General features: G+C 33.8%; 1 protein-coding gene across 2 annotated transcripts; it reads left to right on the top strand.

Annotated features, from left to right (window-relative positions):
* The first annotated feature begins 961 nt into the window (after positions 1-961).
* LOC134705251 (dehydrogenase/reductase SDR family member 7-like) lies at positions 962-12,131 on the top strand. 2 transcript variants are annotated; one of them, XM_063564011.1, is made up of 6 exons: positions 962-1,043; positions 6,803-6,942; positions 7,597-7,689; positions 8,817-8,955; positions 10,019-10,059; positions 12,029-12,131. In XM_063564011.1, the coding sequence occupies exons 1-6, from the start codon at positions 1,007-1,009 to the stop codon at positions 12,116-12,118; spliced, it is 540 nt and encodes a 179-aa protein (XP_063420081.1). In that variant the 5' UTR covers positions 962-1,006; the 3' UTR covers positions 12,119-12,131. The 2 variants fall into 2 exon arrangements, with proteins under 2 accessions (XP_063420081.1, XP_063420084.1); XM_063564014.1 differs by lacking the exon at positions 7,597-7,689.
* Positions 12,132-21,195: the final 9,064 nt, after the last annotated feature.

Below are 21,195 nucleotides of genomic sequence, written 5' to 3'. Positions count from 1 at the left end.
TATTCCATAACGGTCAACCAACTCGTGATGGCGTCCGTAAAATTTACGAAGGGATGATTTCAACTTCACCATTTGGAACTCTTGGTTTAATAGCTTCCTTGTGAGCAAATTTTAAAGGTGTACGGTTATTCCATAACGGTCAACCAACTCGTGATGGCGTCCGTAAAATTTACGAAGGGATGATTTCAACTTCACCATTTGGACCTCTTGGTTTAATAGCTTCATTGTGAGCAAAAGGTGTACTTGATTTTGGCCATATTTATTTTTGTCTTAACCAATAACTACATTTATAAACTTTTTTTAAGGAAATCAATGCTAGCACTGCATGCAAGTATCATATATCTATCAGTCGTCAAATTGCCAAATATGAGAGTACAAGGATAAAGACTGTGGATTTTCTATAAAAATCTTGATTTATTTGCCACAAAGTCCTCTTGTTTCTATTAAATGCAATGGAACAGTAAAAAATAATGCTTTGCATCAAGTTCCCCCTTGGAATATGTACAAAATGGCATATCTCTATTATTCAAATATATCTGTTGTTTTGATACAATTGAAGTTTGAAAAGTTCGTACAAAAATGGCTACAGAAGGGTACTTAAACTTTAAACGAGGTATCGGATTTAACTTGCCATTCTGACCGGACATGCCTGCGAACTTTAATACCCCGCACAGCCAAACTGATAAGAGTTGTACTGCCGGTTGGAAGAATACCTACATTTGTAAGTAACCATATTTCTATTCCCAAGTCACCCTTGGGCGATGAAGCTACAATGTCAACCTCTAGAATGGTTAGAATTCTTTTTATAATTAGACCTCCCTTTTATTAAAATTCCATTTAGAAATGAAAGAGTATTTAAATCGACAATTAAATTTTTCAATTCAGTTACAGACACATGTATATGCAATCAAAACAACTTTTGAGACGACCACTCACATCGATCTTACTGTCATTTGTACATGTGAGTGTAGACAATTGTTAAAAATTGTCTAAAACGTAACTTACAATGGCGTCTTTACAGGACAAAGTCACCATAATAACAGGTAAAGATCTCTTTTTTCCAGAAAACTTTCGAAAATACATGTATATATGTTCACGAAAAAAGGCTTAGCATATGGCAGCAACATTTGATTTTCGGGGGGTCGTGTGGGGGGTGGGGGGGGGGGGGGGCTTTGGGTTTTTTTTTGGAAAAGTTTGTTTCCAGTTTTTGGAGAAAAAAATAATTTGTTTTTGATTCTGAGAAAACAAAATTGTTTGTTTCACCCTCAGCTGTCATATGTAATGTTAAAATTGAAAGAAAAAAAATGTTTTTTTGTTTCGGCTCGTCGTGAAAAAAAATAGATTGTTTTTCGCCATAGGCGGGGGAAAAAATTGTCCAGAAAAAAAACATAGCCCCCCCCAGAAAATCAAATGGTTGCTGCCTAATATAGATATAGTAAGATGTGGTGTGAGTGCCAAACAGACAACTCTCCATCCAAATAACAATTTATAAAAGTCAACCATTATAGGTCAATGTACGGCCTTCAACACGTATGTATGAGTTTTTGTCGGTCTAGCATCAAAACCTTTTGATTTTCTATGGTACGACAGGAGCTTTGATAAAAAAAAATGTCCACAGATGTTTGTTATTTAGAACATTTTGTGTTGATGGCAGATATTTGATATACTCCGTTTACTCAAGTGTCAATTTGCCTTTAAGAATCGGGCAGATGTGAAAACATGACAAACTAATACCCACTCCAGTTTACAGTAATGTATGTTAAATATATATGATGGTGCACGAATATAACATTTGTTTACTTTTCTTGTTCTTGTAATTCAAGATATAATTTGGTTGAAAGGCACTAGACATAAAGAATAAGGGGGAGCTAACTCCATAATTTGCTATTATTCTAACCAAAAGTTGTTTAGAGATTTCTCGAATTACCAGACACGCAAAAACAAAAGACCTAACTCAGGATGAGGGTAACTACAAAATAGGATGGTTAGGTTGGTGGGGTTTTTTTTGGGTCATGTTTTGAAATTTTCTAAATTATCTGATTCTTACAAAGACTGGCACTAAAATTAACAACGTTTAACACTCATGGCGATTAAGAGCTTGACATTGAATGGAAACATGTTAGTGAAACTATATGCTGAACTTTAAACACACAGCTTTTCATTATTTCTGCTGTTAGGTTTCTGTCTAAATAATATAGATTCCACAAATGTTTATAAAGACACAACGAAACGCAACGAGTGCATATAGTTTTACTACAGTATCGTACGAACGTCTATATAGACTATATATATTACGAGTCTAAATTGAAAACTACGTTCAAACCTATGATTGTATTGGATAAAAATCGCAATTTTTATACGTGTACATCATCGCCATGTTAAACAAATTTCGTTGTAGAAGGGTCTAAAAACAGCACAATATTTAGCATATACTTCATGCCTAAGGTAGCAAAACACAGTTAGGAAAAAATGTAAACATTTACTCTCATATTTAACCATCCAATTTTTCTTGCTTTCTTACAAATTAAGCTTACTGGTTGTGTCAAATATGTTCATATGTTTGTAATCCGTACCTTCCATAGATTTGATATCCAGTAGTTAAAATTGTAAAATATCATTTCTTTTTGGTGTGTCCATGGCAACAATCTGCGTTTATTTGCTATAAAATATTGCAAAATGGGAGGTAAAGATGTCTAATATTTCCCAAAAATTTGGACAGAAATAGAATTCAATCCCTTGGAGTGATACCTTTTTTGAAACTGTTTACATATATCTATCAAGAAATCAAAACAAGAGGCTCTAAAGAGCCCGTGTCGCTCATCTGTATATACTGATGCTTTGAAAATCATATAAAATAAGGTTAAAATCATAATTTATAGTATAAGATATCATTAGATACTGTAATAATATCGGAGATAATAGCAAAAAACTGCAAAATTTCCATAAAATTACTAACCCAGGGACAGCAACCCAACAACTGGTTGTCGGATTTGTCTGAAAAAATTTCAGGGCAGATATATCTAAATCTGATGAACATGTTTGCCACTAGTCAGATTTGCTTCAGTTTCAGAGATGTAAACCAAAAACTGCGTTTTACCGTATGTACTATTTTTAGCCATGTCTGCCATCTTGGTTCGCGGGCAGGGTCATCGTACACATTTTTTTTAAACTAGATACTCTTATGATGATTGTGTACAAGTTTGGTTACATTTGTCTCCGTAGTTTCAGAGAAGATTTTTGTAAAAGATTACAAAAAATTACGAAAAATTGGTAAAATTGACTATAAAGGGCAATAACTCCTGAAGGGGTCAACTGACCATTTTTGTTCATTGATTTATTTGTAGATCTTACTTTGCTGAACATTTTTGGTGCTTACAGTTTATCTCTAAATATAATAACATTCAAGATAATAACCAAAAACGGCAAAATTTCCTTAAAATTACCAATTTAAAGGGGTATCAACCCAACAACGGTTTCTCCTATTCATCTGAAAATTTCAGGGCAGATAGATCATGACTTGATTAACAATTTTAACACTGTCAGATTAGCTGTAAATGCTTTGGTTTCAGAGTTATAACCCAAAATCTATATGTTACCCCTATGTTCTATTTTTAGCCATGGCGGTCATCTTGGTTGGCTGGCCGGGTCAACGGACACATTTTTTAAATTACATACGCTAATGATGATTGTGGACAAGTTTGGTTAAATTTGCCTTAGTGGTTTCAGAGGAGAAAATTTTTGTAAAAGATTACAAAAATTTACGAAAAATTGTAAAAAAATTGACGATAAAGGGCAATCATTTTGACTTATTTTTAGATCTTACTTTGCTGAACATTATTGTTGTTCACAGTTTACCTCTATCTATAACAATATTCAAGATTATTACCAAAAACGGCAAAATTTCCTTAAAATTACCAATTTTGAGGCAGCAACCCAACAACGGGTTGTCCGATTCATCTGAAAATTTCAGAGCAGACAGAAATTGACCTGATAAACAATTTTACCCCATGTCAGATTTGCCCTAAATGCTTTGGTTTCAGAGATATAGGCCAAAATCTACATTTTAACCCTAATATGTTCTATTAACTAGATAGATACTCCAATGATGATTGTGGCTAACTTTGGTTTAATTTGACCCAGTAGTTTCAGAGGAGAAGATTTTTGTAAAAGTTAAGACGACGGACGACGACGGCGACGACGACGGACGCCGGAAGCAAAGTGATGAGAAAAGCTCACTTGACCCTTCGGGCCTGGTGAGCTTAAAAAGCATATGTCTTTCGTCTCATTTTTTTTGTAAAATTGCGTCAAAAATCGTGTAGAAAAAAGTGTTTGTAAACTTTACATTAATTTCTGGACCTACAACCAGTCTAGCTATAAAAATACGGACAGTCAAACAGAAAATAGCCCATAAAACATGTAAAAAATATTCTTGATATTCTTATAAACCCACTTTGAAGGCTAAATTAGTACTCGGCTGTCTAAATATGAGTTTCATTGCACAATAACTTACTTATTTGAAAAAATCTACAGGGGCCAAAATGCGAAACCACATTCATCACTGTGTATTGCTACCTAATACAGTGCTATTTGCATATGTGTAACGACCAGAAGAACACAAGCCGTATTTGCACACCCAGTCATTTTTGATTTTATTTTCTAACTGTGGAGTGCTACCTGATAACACCGTATCTGCCAAATGATGTCACTACCCGGGCTGATATGGCCGTATCGGCCCGTGCAAAAAATCCATATCAGCTTCCGGTGTTAATCTTCTTTATTTTCGAAAGTATACGATAAATAGGGATTTATTACATACTTTAATAGTAGGAAATACAGATAAATTGTATGTTTAAAACAACCAATGGCAAGCGTGCCCATCCCCCTAGGAGCACGAGAAGCTAGGTTTTCCCCCTTGTAATAATACATCGGCGACCAAACCTTCTTCGGATTAATTTACATTTGATATCGGATAATTTATATATATATATATAAAGAGAGAGAGAGATTTTAAATACATGGCCTTTTCCATATCAGCCAGGGTATCAACCCGAGACTCCCATATCAGCCCGAGACGGAGTCTCTACAAGATGATGTTAATCTATCTCTACCTGATGATGTTACATCGGTACTAGCTGTAGTGGGAAGTACAACCGCCGACTGGACTTAAACCAGAAGGAATGGACAGTACAATGTAACAGTTAAATGTCTGCCGTTATGAAAGGTAACTATTAAAAGAGAGACGACAAAGAAAAAAAAACTCAACCGAAGCTTTTATTCAGAAGAAGAAGTCCGATACGGATGAGACTTAATCAAACCCAGAAGAGATAGATACACCCCTCCAAGCCGCAAGGCAGACGTGGAAGTACTGGAATTACCGGAAAATCCACATCAACCGAATACAGAGATCTGCTCCCATCAGTTGGAGCTGTACAATATCTACAAAAAGATCCCGTCTGCCCTAGCTAAAGGTGCTGAGAGTCGACCACCACCCAGCACGACAGGAAAGGAAATGGTTCAGCAACAAAGCCTTCATGCTAAGCGATTGGAGCGGTAGAGAATCAAAGGTGTGACTTCAAATCCCGTTGAGGGATACAAATTTGTCAGCATACAAATCTTATTCTAACACTGTTGGGTTTAATTTTAAGACTAATATCTACAATGTATATATTGAAGTCTATACTGTGAAGGGAAAAATTGGCAGTGGGAAAAGTGGCTATATGTAGACGTATTGTCAAATTTCCGCAGGGGAAGAGTGGCAATGATTCAAATTTCCATTGGGGGGAATTGGTTCATGCCAGTTTATCCCCAGGCAGGGGAAAAACTAGCATGGGGGAAGAATGGCTTTAAATATAACACCGGTCCGAAATTACTTAACATCATGACGTTACACATACCAATCAAGGGAGGAGTACCGCAGTAGACGAAAATAACATAATTTAAATTCTTATTTGTTCTAAACAGAAATAAAATATGTTGGACTTTTGGTTAAAATACAATAAAACAAGTTCATCTTATTCATTGATAATTTCAATGGCATGTTCAAATCTTGCAAAATACAATTTAGAAATACACAGTTCTAAAGAACATTGAAGTTCATTTTCCTAATACATTATTTACATAATATAAAAATTAAGGACTCGTCCTCGGTCAATATAATCTTAATATGACCATATAAAAGGTATTGACCTTGTCAAAAGTCCATAATTAATAAATATGTAGCAAGATTTCGAATCCCGTTGGTTCGAATCATCCCATTGGTTCGAATCCCGTTGAGTGGAGAACAAAAATTTGCTAACGCAATGTTATATCTTCAAATTTGATAACGCAATATGTTTATATGTTTCCGCGTGCTAACTTGGGTAAACCCTCCGCCAAATTGTTTGAAAAGAAAATGCTGTTGGAGAAAAGTAAACATAGGTCCAGTTATATTTTACCGATTTCACTTTTGTCTTTCTATATTATTAGGTAATTCCTTGATAAGCGGAATATTGTAGATTTTTTGATTCCAGACAGTAACTTCAGTTAGCCTCTACCAAATCATTTCATGTTAATGACCATTATCACAGATCCAGTTCGATTATGACCAATTTTACTTTGGCCTTTCCAGAGAAAATCTAACTTTTAGGACACAATATAAATATATCATATATATCAATATTGAAGGTCGTCGTTTAGAAGAACAGCATACCAATGTAAGATTACATGTACGTTTGTAACAAATGTTTATTACCCTTTATTTTATTGCATTTTTGAGAGTATAAATCATTATATATATTTTATTAATGATGTGTTTGTACTTCAGGTGCAAGTTCGGGTATTGGAGAATCGACTGCATTACTGTTTGCTGAGAGCAAAGCAAAGGTAGTTCTAGCAGCTAGAAATGTCGAGAACCTTGAGAAAGTAGCATCCTTGTGTCAATCTAAAGGATTATCGAAAAATGATGTAAGTTTATTAATCAAGCAAAACCTACAATAGTTTTTAGTTCAAGTAATTCGTCAAATTTAAATTCGTTGTTGTTTGCTCACAAATTGAACGTTCAGTTGCAAATATTTAATACATCTTCAGAATGAGGACAATTGAAATAAAACACGAATGTGTCCAAAGTACAGGGATGCCCCATCCGCACTATCATTTTTTTATGTTCAATGGACCGTGAATATGGGTCTAACATCTCTAATTTGACATTAAAATTAGAAAGATCATATCATAGGGAACATGTGTACTAAGTTTCAAGTTGATTGGACTTCAACTTCATCAAAAACTACCTCGACCAAAAACTTTAACCTGAAACGGGACAGACGGACGAACGAACGAACGGTACGACAAACGAACGGACGGACGCACAGACCAGAAAACATAATGCCCACCCAATTTTTTTTAGTTGTAATCTCTGTCCTGCCTTTTTATTTTTCACTTTATTCGGTCGGTCTTGCTTTTTTTTTTATTAGTTTATCCTGACTTTTTTTACATAAATTGTCATCCTGACTTTTTTTACATAAATTGTCATCCAGCCTTTGTTTTTTAACCAGTTGCTCATCCTGCATTTTTTATGTTGCGTTGAATACTTGAGTCTCAATATTGATGTCAATTTTTCAGATATTGGTTATTCCTTGCGACGTCACTAATGAAGAAAATTTGAAGACATTAGTCGATGAGACCGTAAAGAAATTTGGAAGAATTGATGTTCTTGTAGGTAACTTACTTATTTCTGATAAAAAAAAAAAAAAACTATACTGATAAATATTTACAGCAGTATATTGACAATATGATGAGATACTTATTTATTTTTTAAGTTTAAAACCAAGTTTTCCTACAGTTTACCGTCAGATCTAAATAACTTTAATACTTAAAACTAAATAAAAACCAAGTTAAAACAATGATATGACATTGAAAAAAAAGTTAACAGGAAAACAAATTAATAATGTCAGATACCGTTTATACTTCACATTACATATCCTTCCATCTGGTTTACCGGTACATACTAAAGTATGTTCGGTATTTTTTATTTTTTTTACATTAAATACTACACTTGTCTGAAGATATCGCCAGCTCATGCAGAACCCATTACTTTGGTTTTGTTTGATATTGTTTGATTGGAATTTGTCATGTCTGGATTTGGCTATACTGTAGGCGCTTTTGGGGTTGTTAAGCTCTTCAATAATTATATAATTCATGTCATCATGTTTTAGACCCGTTCGTTCGTCCGTCCGTCCGTCCGTCATTCCTCTATAACCACACATCAGAAATTTACGTTTTTAGTAGATATTAAGGACATACTATGTAGATGTGCATATCGACTGAAAGTTATGATTCCTTTTTGTTCTAATGGTTATGTACCTTTGAATTTAGAATACATAAGAATTTTGAATATATTTCTGCAATCGTTTGCACAACTCCTCGGAAACCACTGAAGAGAATTTCATGAAACTTGTAGTCAATGAGGACATACTATGTATATGTAACATACCCACAAGAATTTTTAATCAGTTGTATATTGTAGGAGTTATGAGTCTTTTAACTTAGGAATCTGGTGAGATTTTTTTTGTCCAGTGACAATGAAGGGGCGTGGGGTATGTGAGAGTGCTTCCAAAGGTTCTGCAATTGTCTTTAGTTTTGGATTATCAAATATTCTGGCATCGAGCATCACTGAAAAGACGTTAATTGTCGAAATGCGCATCTGGTGCAGTAAAATTGGTACCGGTTAAGTTATTAAGAACTATTTTTAAATTTGCAATCTTTGATACAAAGTGAAGTTTAAAAATTGACACAAATCATGATCATGACGTTATAATATATCTATTTTCATTTTTCATCAGATCAATAATGCAGGTAGAGGAAATATGGGTAATGTTATGGCGACATCAGCAACTACTCTAGACGATACAATGAACACCAACTTCAAATCGAGTTATAATTTGTCTAGGTTGTGTGTTCCACATCTTATTAAAACTCAAGGTAAGTGCAGATCACTAACTTTAAATCGAGTTATACATGTAGTTTGACTAAGCATTGTGGTCCACATCTTATTTAAACTCACGGTGAATACAAAAAAGCAAACTCTCTTAACCGAAAAAGCTCTAGTATACGAATTTTGCACGCGAAGGCTATCATAGTTATATAGTTATATTTTAGTCCGCATTGCATAAGGCAAAACCACAAAATGGCCGTATCTACCCAAAATAAAAAACGAACATACTTATATTTAATATTTTGAATATATAACGAAAAAACATCAGTTTGTTTCAAAATCAATTGTGGATCCATATGCTAAATAAATTTATATACTAGTACGTTCATTAGCATGTCATTTTTGCAAGATTTCACCTTGAGACGATTAATACATACTATTTAATCTATAGTCTGGTTTTTAGAGTTCTGAAAATACAATAACATATCATAACCAGGAATAGGTTCGAATTGCACTGACTGAAACAAATTTTTTTTTTTTCTTAAAACACGCCATTGCAGCAAACGCTCAAACTCCGAAACAGCGGTAACGTTCTACTTGCTACGCTGACTTTAAATGATATTTTAGCGAAGCACAAAGCACAACATACATGTAGAAAACTATTTAAAAGACTTAGCAAAACAAACCACACCAAAAACTGGGGGTGGTCTCAGGTGCTCCGGAAGGGTTAAGTAGATCCTGCTCTACAAGTGGCACCCGTCGTGTTGCTCATGTCAGTACAAACCCGGTAAATAATCTAATTCAGAATGGTTACATTCGTGAAAAGGGAACGGGATTGTAGTTATGACATTAAGTACATATCCGCTATCATCTGTGAAACGGATATTCCATACGGTCAACCAACTCGTTATGGCGTCCGTAAAAGGGATGATTTCAACTTCACCATTTAGAACTTTTGGTTTAATAGCTTCCTTGTGAGTGACGTTAGTGACCATTAGTGACGTTCATTGGACACATTGAATTGACAATGTAATTAATGTAGGAAAGACGGTTTTTTTTATTACTGAATATGATAAAAATACCTGTCATTAACATTGTTTTACTCTTTAGGATCCATCGTGAATGTTTCTAGTCTATTAGGACAACGTGCAGTGAGTAAATTTATATATATAGATAGTGTCTAATGAAGTAATCTCCCATCTACCATTTCACTTAGAAGTAAACCAGTGGCGTGTTTTAACATTACATGAAAACATAATGCAATCGGGTAAAAGTTCGTAATCTATGTTATTATAACTAAACTATCATGGAAATGAAGCAGACAAAATTTATACGAACAGTGGCCTACTGGTAACTGAGAAAAAATCTGGCGAATTTGAATTATTGAAGTTAGGTTAAACTTGCAACTTTTTTAATATGAAAACATAAAAAATAAATCCTGCAATAAATCGTCACAGAGTCGGTTTGAAAGGTCTGTTAAATCATGAAAAAGGGTCGTCGAAAAGTTATTGGTTTATAGTTGAGGAGCATCGACAGGTACTTGCGAAGCATCTCCTGCTATGTTCACACGAATCAGAATACGATTCCTTGCTCGTATCATATAGAAATTGACATGCAAAGAAATATGATGGACGAATGTATAGACATTTGGGATCCATGACATAGCAAATATATCACAACAGAAAAAAATGATGGATCCAAAGACCTCCAGCTGTTTCATGAATTATAAGTCTACCTTGTGTTTCCATTATGTGGTATTAATTCCATTAGGTATTTTCAAAATTAAATATCTATAGTGTTAAACATGTTACCTACACGAAAACTACAAGACTTCATTCGTACTTAATGGAGTGTATCCACTTCTTGTTGGGTTAAAAACGTGTGCTGATCTAGCTATCTTATCTCGTTTGATTGTGTCGCCATGTTGCTGTCTCATTGACATCTCTCTCTCTCTCTCTCTCTCTCTCTCTCTCTCTCTCTCTCTCTCTCTCTCTCTCTCTCTCTCTCTCTCTCTCTCTCTCTCTCTCTCTCTCTCTCTCTCTCTCTCTCTCTCTCTCTCTCTAATATTACAAAACAGATATCAATGTATTACATCGAAATCCGTTGACTCTTCTTCATATATACAACATTATTTTAATATTACAAAACAGATATCACTGACTAGTGTATTACATCGAAATCCGTTGACTCTTCTTCATATATACAACATTATTTTATCTAAATCCGTTGATTCTTCGTCATACAACATTATTTCGTCATTGTTATTCTTAAATCAGAACGGTGGTTTTCTCTTGGAACTCCGGCTTCCCCCACCAATAAAACTGGCCGCCACGAAATAGCCCAAATTAGCGCTTAAAAGTGGAGTTAAAACACCAACAATCAATCAATCAATCAATCAAACTTAAATCAGAAATTATCAGAACATGTTGAAAACTCCGTTACCGACCTGTCATCTCAAACTCCAGGGTTCTGCTTACCTTTTTTCGCCTTTTATAATTCGTTATGCTTATTATCGTGCTTGATGTAATATTTTATAAACATTTATATTTCCTATAAAAATTATATACAAAAATTCAATGTACTTTGGATATTGCACAAAACTATATTTTTCATTTTTTTTTTACAAACAAGTGTAAGCCACCACATATGTGTGTGGTATTGCCTAATCAGATTGCCTGTGTTTTAGTCTGTGTAGTACACACTAAATTGCTATTGCATGCCAAGAAATCCTCGCTAAAAATTCACGTGGAGCTACGGCACCCATTAGTAGTTAAAGATTTGATTTCATTCAACAAATTAATTTACGACATGCATGTACGTGTCGCTTAGAACACAGCCATATACTTAATGGTTAATATTAATCATCCATGTAATTTGCTCTACGGGATGTTTGCAAAATTTCAACGGAGGCAATTTCTTGGCATGGAAACAGACCTTAGGAACTCTCTGTTCAATTCATTCAAAACAAAAGACACAAAAAGTAGGGACAATGTATAAAATATGACATAACACTTGTCCGCTAATCTCTAGATGTCTTGTTTGTTTTATTGTGTTCGGTTGATGTCAATTTGACGTATACCTAACATCTATTTTATATAATTATCATTTTTTTATTTGCAGGGTCCCCATATTTCTGCTTATTGCATTGCTAAAGCTGCTTTGGATATGTTCACACACTTGTTAGCCTTAGGTATCATATGTGTTACGTAATTCATTCTGCCACTGCAGAATTTGCATGAAAGGAAACCATGTTCAAATGTACATATCATATTAGCTTAAACATGTTAAATACATTGTGCTCGGCTTATCAGTCTGGGGCCGGTAACAAGAAATTTTATAAAGAGAGGTCGTAAGTATTGAATTAAGGGGAAGATAAGAAAATTCTAAGATCACTCAAAGAGTGTAAATCAAAGCTCTCTCATGTTGTTCGTAGATCGCTCTTATTTCTCCCTTAAGTTGCATCGTAATAGTTTTCAACTTACGAGTTCTTAATAATTTTCTGGTGTCTCCGTTTTTGGTTCCTCGCAAAGAAATTAGAATCACCTTAAATGAATCATAGAAACGTTTGTTTTCATAAAATTATAATCCTGGTACTTTTGATAACTATTTACACCACTGGGTCGATGCCACTGCTGGTGGACGTTTCGTCCCCGAGGGTATCACCAGCCCAGTAGTCAGCACTTCGGTGTTGACATGAATATAAATTATATGGTAATTTTTATAAATTTTCTGTTTACAAAACTTTGAATTTTTCGAAAAACTAAGGATTTTCTTACCCCAGGAGTAGATTACCTTAGCCGTATTTGGCACAACTTTTTGGAATTTTGGATCCTCAATGCTCTTCAACTTTGTATTTATTTGGCTTTTTAACTATTTTGATCTGAGCGTCACTGATGAGTCTTATGTAGACGAAACGCGCGTCTGGCGTATAAAATTATAATCCTGGTACTTTTGGTAACTATCATGAACGAATAAATGCATAACAGTCAACTACCCATTTAACCTAAGGAAAACAATTCTGGCCGCAGACCACCATTATTCCTCTGGCCCTTTTTTAATAAAAGTAAAATTGAATAAAAAAATTTGCACCGCTTCAAACATGAAATTATTTTAACTGCTTATAGAAAATTATTATTTTAATAAAAATATGCTTGTCTCAGGACAATCCTTTTGAGGGCCCTATTATTCACCAGGCCAATGGTAGGATTTGAATCGATTATAAATGACGAGTCTCAAATGACGTAGGCTTATTTTTCTATCCTACCGTTCATTTCGGTCGAATCACTACTAGAATGGTTTACTTTTATAATTTGTAATTTGGCACATTGGCACTCATACCACATCATCTTACATTTTTTTCACTTTAAACAATATTTTTTTTCACATTTTAAAAGCCTTCTTGCAAAAAATAAACCCACAATAATACTTAACTCCGAGGAAAATTCAAAACGGAAATTAAGTCCTTAACAAAATGGCAAAATCAAATGATTAAACACATCAAACAAATGGACGACACCTGTCATATTCCTTTCTTGTTACAGGCATTTTCAAAGTGTACAAAAATGATGAATTGAACCTGGTTAAAAGAGCTGAACCTCTCACTTGCATGACAGTCTTGTCAAATTCCATGATATTGATAACGATACGTGAACAAAAAAGACACAATGGGCAAAAATGTAAAAGAAAACAGGTAAACAACAACACCCAATCCACTAAAAACTGAAGATGATTTAAGATGATTCGGAAGGGTAAGCAAATCCTGCTCCACGTGTGACACCTATCGTGTTGCTCATTATATTACAAACCTGGAAAATAATAAATTATTGGTCAACCAGCTCATGATGGCTTCCGTAAAATTTAAGAAATGATGATTTAAACTTCACCATTTGGAACTCTTGGTTTAAAATTGAAAAAGGTCACAAATTTCTCCTTGCTTTATATTTAATACTTCCCTTAACAAGCCAAAATTGTAATGATTTACAAAAAAGCGAAACTACCATCCTCCACATACATGGCCAAGAAAACACTGATATATAATTTCCTATTCAGATGAATTAATAATTAGAATAAAAAAGTTTTAAGGTTGACGTATTTACTTTTTTAAGCAACTTGTTCTAATATTAACAAGTGAATGTACAGCTAAAAGTAGTCGGGACCACTCTTACAAAAAATGCCAAGTGAAGCTATTGCGAATTGTTCTTGGTACACTCCTAAGTTGCTAAGTTTGTTTCAAGAACACTTAATAACTGACCAAAATTTAAGAATGATTTTGTGTTACAGGAATTAGTAAAAATGTTTTAAGGTAGACGTTAGAATTGTTCTTAAATCATGCACTTTTTCAAAACATTAAGGGTTGTCAATCATTCTAAGATAGGTCTGAGGTAGGGTCTTGTTACATTCTTAAATTTTAAGACGCCCTTTAGACGTTCGTAAGACATACGAATGCTTCTTGTTACCACATACAGTTTATATAGTGTTATTTTTATTTATTAATAGAAAATTCTTGATATGCTTTACGTTACCTGGCTTTACATTACAGTTTTATAATTCAAGCAATATTTAATCGGTAAGAAGAAAGACAACTCGATTTGCCATACATAATACTTGACGTATGAGGTTCATATATATAGTTATATAGTGCAATGTCGCTCTGATCTTTAATTCCTCTATTTATATAGAGACGTCCAGACTGTTGATATTTAATTTAGTTATATTTATAAATCAGATCTATGAGCAATTATTTCATGGTAAACGGCGCGGGAGATTATTGATAATTAATTATAATAAGAATCGTGTAGCGTTCCCATTTACAATTTTTTTTTATGTTTGATAGATTCGATACTTACGTTGAGTATACATTGTACAAGTTATGAAGACGAAAGTCCAGACATCTATAATAAGTGCATATAAGCGCGTTATAACTTTTTTATAATCTAAATTACTAAATCAAATTGATATAATTTTAAACGAAATTCTTCTTTTTTAATGTGAAAAATTGAATGTATTTACAGAACTGGCTCCTCAGAAAGTACGAGTTAACTCAGTCAAGTTAGTATTATGTTTATATAACAATCTGGCCATTTACCAATCTAAAAGAAGAACATAGCATAGTATGAAGTGCACAATTATAAGTATTCTTTGTGTGACACAAGACAGACAGATAACATGCACATTGGTCAAAAGGAGGACACAGTTAGACGAAAAGACAAACAACAGAACACCAAATACTCCGCAACAGTTCTCCAAACCCCATTAATACCGACTCACCTTGTTAGTAAGCACATCCCCAAGGGTGACTGGGGTATAGAAATATGGTCACTTGGTCTTCTCCCGACCGGCAGTAAAACGCTTGCCGAAGTGGGGCGTCCGTTTGGCTGTGCGGGATGTATCAAGTTCGCAGTCACGTCCGATCAGAAGGGGGACGTTAAATCCGATGCCTCGTGTAAAGAGAGTGCCACGCTCTTTGCACGTTAAGAACCCTTGCAACAACTCTCTGAGGGGTCCGTAGGTGGCCTGTTGCAAGGCAAAATTTCTGTCCCTATCCAATATACCCTCTTTTTCCTGTGGCAGTCCAAATTTCTCCAACCATCATCCCAGATGGCCTCTATTATATCAACCTACCTATTGTATTTATTGTAAACTTGTTCTCGTCCTGAATATGCATGAAATATTTGCCACTGGACGTTAAGCAACCAACAATCAATCAATCAATGTTAGTAAGCACAAGTGATACTCCTGTGGGTTTGTTTTATTAAAATCAAATAATGTATGCTTTATAGCATATTGATTAATCTTTCGCGGCTAACATCCCAATGAAGACATTACAAAATTCATAATTAATTGGTGTGGTATACATTATCCGTCTACCTTAGAACAAATTAAGACAGAAAGCAACAGCTAAAAACAAATTCACGGAATCTTTTAAAGTTGCAAACGAAAGACAAAACAATGACCGATTAAAACCTCCCTTACAATTTTGTGTTCGACAATATAAGCACATAGAGTATTTATATAGATTCAAGCACGTAAATGTCTTATCGGGGCCTTTTATAGCTGACTATGCGGTATGAGCTTTGCTCATTGTTGAAGACCGTACGGTGACCTATAGTTGTTAATGTTTGTGTCATTTTGGTCTTTTGTGGATAGTTGTCTCATTGGCAATCATACCACATCTTCTTTTTTTATATTTAACTTTGCCAAATGAATCAAGAAGGTAGACAATAATGTATGATTTATAATACTTTGCTAATTATAATGTCAAATTAAACTGTTTCTAATCAAACCAATATTAGTGTCCGATTCTTATAAAAAAAACTGTTTTAAAAAGATTGTCGAGGCAGAGTTAAAACCTGATTTTTTTATTTATTTTTTTATCGCGACTTCATTCACCATCTTATAATAAATACTGTTTTAAAGGAATGGTCCCATAGAACTCCGAAAACAATTACTTACGAACACATTTTGATTCATAGAAGGACTGTTGAAGTTGCAGTACTATTTATTTTTAATTTTGCGAATAAATTTACCGATAATTCCATTGCATACACACGAAACTTGATACGATTTTACCAATAAAGCGTGAGTATCCAAATTTTAAAAAAAATATTTGATTATTAAAATTTTATTGTATGGCCAAAAATTTCTAGATGCAGTAACACTTTCAGAAGATGATTTGTAGTTATGGATTTGGAATGAAATCTTAATTGCATCTTTTTTCTGTCAAATTGATACCTTATGTATGGCCAAATGAATCGATGCACTATTTTGTCTTTTTCTGGTTTAATTACCAAAATCTTAACCTTTAGCTGATAAATGATACGGTAACAATTCTTTATATATATAATACTGATCAGTATTGTTAAAACTTGTGACACAAGAAGAAGGCCATTTGTTGAGCCGAAATATTTGTCAACACGATTTTATAACAACATTTTCGTTTAATAACACCTTATATCAGTACCGTTGTGCAAATCTTTAGACTGATATAATTTTTTCCTTATCTGCATAGTATCGCCTATTCTAGACGATCCGGTACATAGTAAATTTGCTGGTTGGTCCTTTTTATAGACTTTTATATAAGTGAACAAGGAACTGTTTTACTATATAAATCAATGTTATTCAACGTAAAATTTACCAGATAAGTATCAGACTCAACACCCGACGCATCTTCCGAATAGAATTACGTGTATATAATAGGTTGAAATGAAGTAATTATTTACATAGGCGACAATGGTAGCTATTTTGGGTCCTACGTTTTACTATAATAGATCCGTTGATAAAAGTGTCAAATTCTGAATTATCAACACCTTTTAGTGTGAATAAAACCGCAAAACATATATGGGTGCCGCAGCTTTTTTGATAGAAAAATCACATTTTTTAAGGGTGCTATATGGTTCCGGAAATTTCGAAAAAGTCACAGAGCTTCCTCCAAATTTCTCGCTTTTTCTACACCAAAAGCAAACACCCATTTCTAACTATTCAATTTCGTTTTCTAATTAACCATTTACTAGGCAGCAGAAAATAAATTTACTCTTGCCTGTTATCTATGGATGTATAAAAACTAGGTGGCACCAGTCATCTTTTGTTACTTCAATGATAATCTATTATACGCAAGAATAATTATATACTACACACCTATATAGTCAAAACGCCGAACCCGGACATGAAACCAGTGCTACGGATGAAGGAGAAACATTCCTTAATGTAAAATAATAGTTGTTTTCACGTTCATTGTTATTAATGGGTTTTTTTACTGTTCCGCTGGAATTTGATTGCTTTTTTGTTCAATTACTAGTAGTTGCATTAGCTTTTAAAATATATCTATTTTTAGTATATCGAGCGGTTGAAAGTGACACAACCTCTTGGTGGTGCGGGAAAACCGGAAGACGTTGCAAAGGCGATAAGATTTCTGGCATCTGATATAAGCATCATTTACTACCGGACATTTGCTCTTTGTCGATTCTGGACGACATGGTGCAATTCCATCATGATAATACATGTATAATTTTGAAGATTAAAAGCATTGTTTTCACAATTTTTTGAATAGATGAATGTTAATATAAAAAAGAAGATATGTTATGATTGCCAATTAGACAACTCTTCACAAGAGACCAAATGACACAGACATTAACAGCTATTGGTCACCGTACGGCTTTCAACAATGAGCACAGCCCATGCCGCATAGTCAGCTATAAAAGGCCCCGAAATCACAAGTGTAAAACGATTCAAACGAGAATTTTTTTTACAATATTTATGTCAAAGAAGCATGGTTTTGAAAATAAAAGTTTTTTTTATATAACAATACCAAAGACAAATATATGAAAGACTATGTAAAACCTCAAAAACAAAATATTTGACATTCTAACGTTTCCTATCTTCCATAAAGTTTGGCAAGATCCTTTTACTCAACCCAAGCCTCAGTGAATTGGATGGTTTGAAGACTGTGACCAGTACTGAACCTTTTTACAATAGTTATTCAGTGTAGTGGTGTTAATTTTAGTCTGTCTGTCAGTCTTTTTCAACTTCATGTTTTGAAATGTTCTCTTTTTTTCAACAATGGTAGCAGGCAGTTTGAAAATGATTTCAAATAGAGTTATTATCTGTTGGAACTTCTTTTAATACATACCAAATATTGAAGTCCTCTTCACTATATGAAGGTTGATCGTGTACACTTCCATTCTCAATTTTACATGTCGAGTAAAATAAGCATTCGTTTAACAAATTCAAATAAACCTACATCACATGCTTGCAGCTCACTTTCCCCTATGGGTCACGTGAGTTAAAACCAACCAAATTTTCCAAACAGGATTGCCTCGTTCTTAAATTTAATAAGAAATGTCTAACAATTCATAATTAAGTCTTACGCATACGGGATAAACTAATCAGACATGGCAAAATACTTCGCTTGCGTTTTTCAACATAAATAAATACTACATATTATTATAATACAAGAGTACACGCACTGAAATGTCGTGACTGCATGATGAACGATCGTCATTGAATTTATTTTGAGGGTCTATAAGATAACGGGTTTACTATAAAAAGTATCACATAAACTTAACATTGTTCAATGAACCATAAAATAGTCACGGTCAGACGGACATGAACACATTACAATCAATAAAACCAACCAAAAAAACTTAACATTTACAAATTAATCAAGAAGATAAGTTACAAGTCACATAAATAGCCATGTGTGCGCCATAGAGCAAATGTAGTTGACCTATTACTTATGGTAATATATTAGTGTTATGGACTTTAACATGAAATGTTAACCTTGATCATAGTTATCAACCATTATCATGATTATGAGTGTGAAATTCACTTGATAAATAAACAGCTATTTATTTTGTAAGGATGTTGCTGAACTATGAAAATGAGGTCAGGGGCAATTGAAATATGACAGATAGAAATTTCGTTACATAAAATATCTATATGTGCTAGCTATGGTGCAGTAAGGTCTTCTATATTTTCTGATATCAATTTGATACCTTATCACTGCTTTTGTATGGACATATAATACTCTGTACTATCTGGTCTTTTCCTGGTTTAATTGCCAAAACTTGGACCTTTTGCTGATAACACTTCTATGTAACTGACACCTAATGCATCTTCCGAATAGAATTACGTGTATAAAATAGGGATTCAATGATAATCTAGTATACGCAAGAACTTTTATACCATACACAGTCAAACGCCAAACCCGGACAAAAAACATATAGCTACACATGAGGGAGAAACATTCCTTAAAGTAAAATAGAATTTTAGTTTCATTTACATTGTTATTAATGTTGGGACTTGTTTTTTTTATCTTTTCCGCTGGAATTTTGCTTGCTTTTAAATACATTGAATTTGTTTAATGATTAGTTGTTGCATTGGCTTTAAAAAATATCTTGTTATATAGTATCTCGAGCGGTTGAAAGTGCTAAAACCTCGTGGTGGTGCGGACAAACCAGAAGACGTTGCCAAGGCAATACGATATCTAGCATCTGATGAAGCATCATTTACTACCGGACATTTACTCTATGTCGATTCTGGATGACATGGTGCAATTCCATCATGATAATATAATTTTGAAGATTAAAAGCATTGTTTTCACAATTTGTTGAATAGAATGTTAATATTTTACAATATTTATGTCGAAGAAGCATGATCTTTTTAAATAAAGTCTTTTTTAATAACAATACCAAAGACACATATATAATAGACATCACTATATAAAACTGCAAAACGAAATATATGACCTTCTAACGTTTCCTATCTTCCATAAAGTTTGGCATGCGTCTTCTGCTCACCACAAAGCCTCAGTGAACTGGATGGTTTAACGTCTGTGACATGTACTGTACATTCTTACACTAATCATTCAGTGTAGTGGAGTTCATTCTAGTCGGTCTCTCAGTCTTTTTCAACTTCATGGTTTAAAAAGCTCCCTGATTTTCAACCATGGTAGCGGAAAATTTAAAAATGATATCAAATATGGTTGTCATAGGTCAATTTTTAAATCATTTATGATACATACCAAATGTTATAGTCCTCTTCACTGTATGAAGGTTGTTCGTGGACATGTCAAGTAAAAAGTATTCGTGTAATAGATTTTAATAAACATAAAACACATGCTTGCATAAAAGAACGGCAATGACTATTCTTCTGGCTATTCGTGCGACTTCAAAAATTCGGTATGTTCAATAACCACAGGTAAGTCAAATTTTGATTTTTTTGTAAAGAGAAAGAAGTATGATAAGCATAAAAAGTAGTTGTAAGAGAATCAAACAAGATTTGGTAAAAAAAATCAACAAAATGAGTGTTGCGATTTTAAAGTCGTTCAGAGTAATATAAAATGTTTTATATTTTACCCACTGATATCGACCTTTATGCGTAAAACATTTATTTTTGGTCTTGAAGTAATACATTCTAGATACTGAAGGTTTTTTTTTTTATCGTTTTATAGTATTTCTTTCTTTGTCATAGTGAATACTATTTTCACTGTTCAGCTTATTTTTGGTCAAGTCCATTTGACGTGGCTCAGTACTTATATATCCCGTCATTGTGTTGATGTGCTATGGTGATTTTTTTTTGTATTCTTGTTTTTCCTTTTTGCTGGTGTGCTGTGTTTGTGTGCTTTTTTGTATTTCTTATTGACATCTATTTTTTTAAAGTGATAAACTTTATAACACAATTTTGACTGCTAGATCTAGGCAATAAGAGGATTAAGTTGTACAATGGTTCTGTACAAGCAGAGAGCGTGGCATCCAATACAACGTCCCCATTCTGATCGGACGTGGTTGTGC

The sequence above is a fragment of the Mytilus trossulus genome, chromosome 2 (assembly GCF_036588685.1).
Source record: "Mytilus trossulus isolate FHL-02 chromosome 2, PNRI_Mtr1.1.1.hap1, whole genome shotgun sequence".
Taxonomy (NCBI): Eukaryota; Metazoa; Mollusca; class Bivalvia; order Mytilida; family Mytilidae; genus Mytilus; species Mytilus trossulus.
The sequence above is the reverse complement of the archived record's forward strand: the minus strand, read 5'-3'. Positions and strand labels throughout refer to the sequence as shown.

What these genes read in the sequence shown, in the direction of transcription:
- LOC134705251 (XM_063564011.1), top strand. Translation starts at nt 1,007, where the DNA reads ATGGCGTCTTTACAGGACAAAGTCACCATAATAACAG. An exon ending in TTGGAAGAATTGATGTTCTT is followed by an intron (nt 7,690 to 8,816) that starts GTAGGTAACTTA and finishes ATTTTTCATCAG; the next exon opens with ATCAATAATGCAGGTAGAGG. An exon ending in GTCTATTAGGACAACGTGCA is followed by an intron (nt 10,060 to 12,028) that starts GTGAGTAAATTT and finishes TTTTATTTGCAG; the next exon opens with GGTCCCCATATTTCTGCTTA.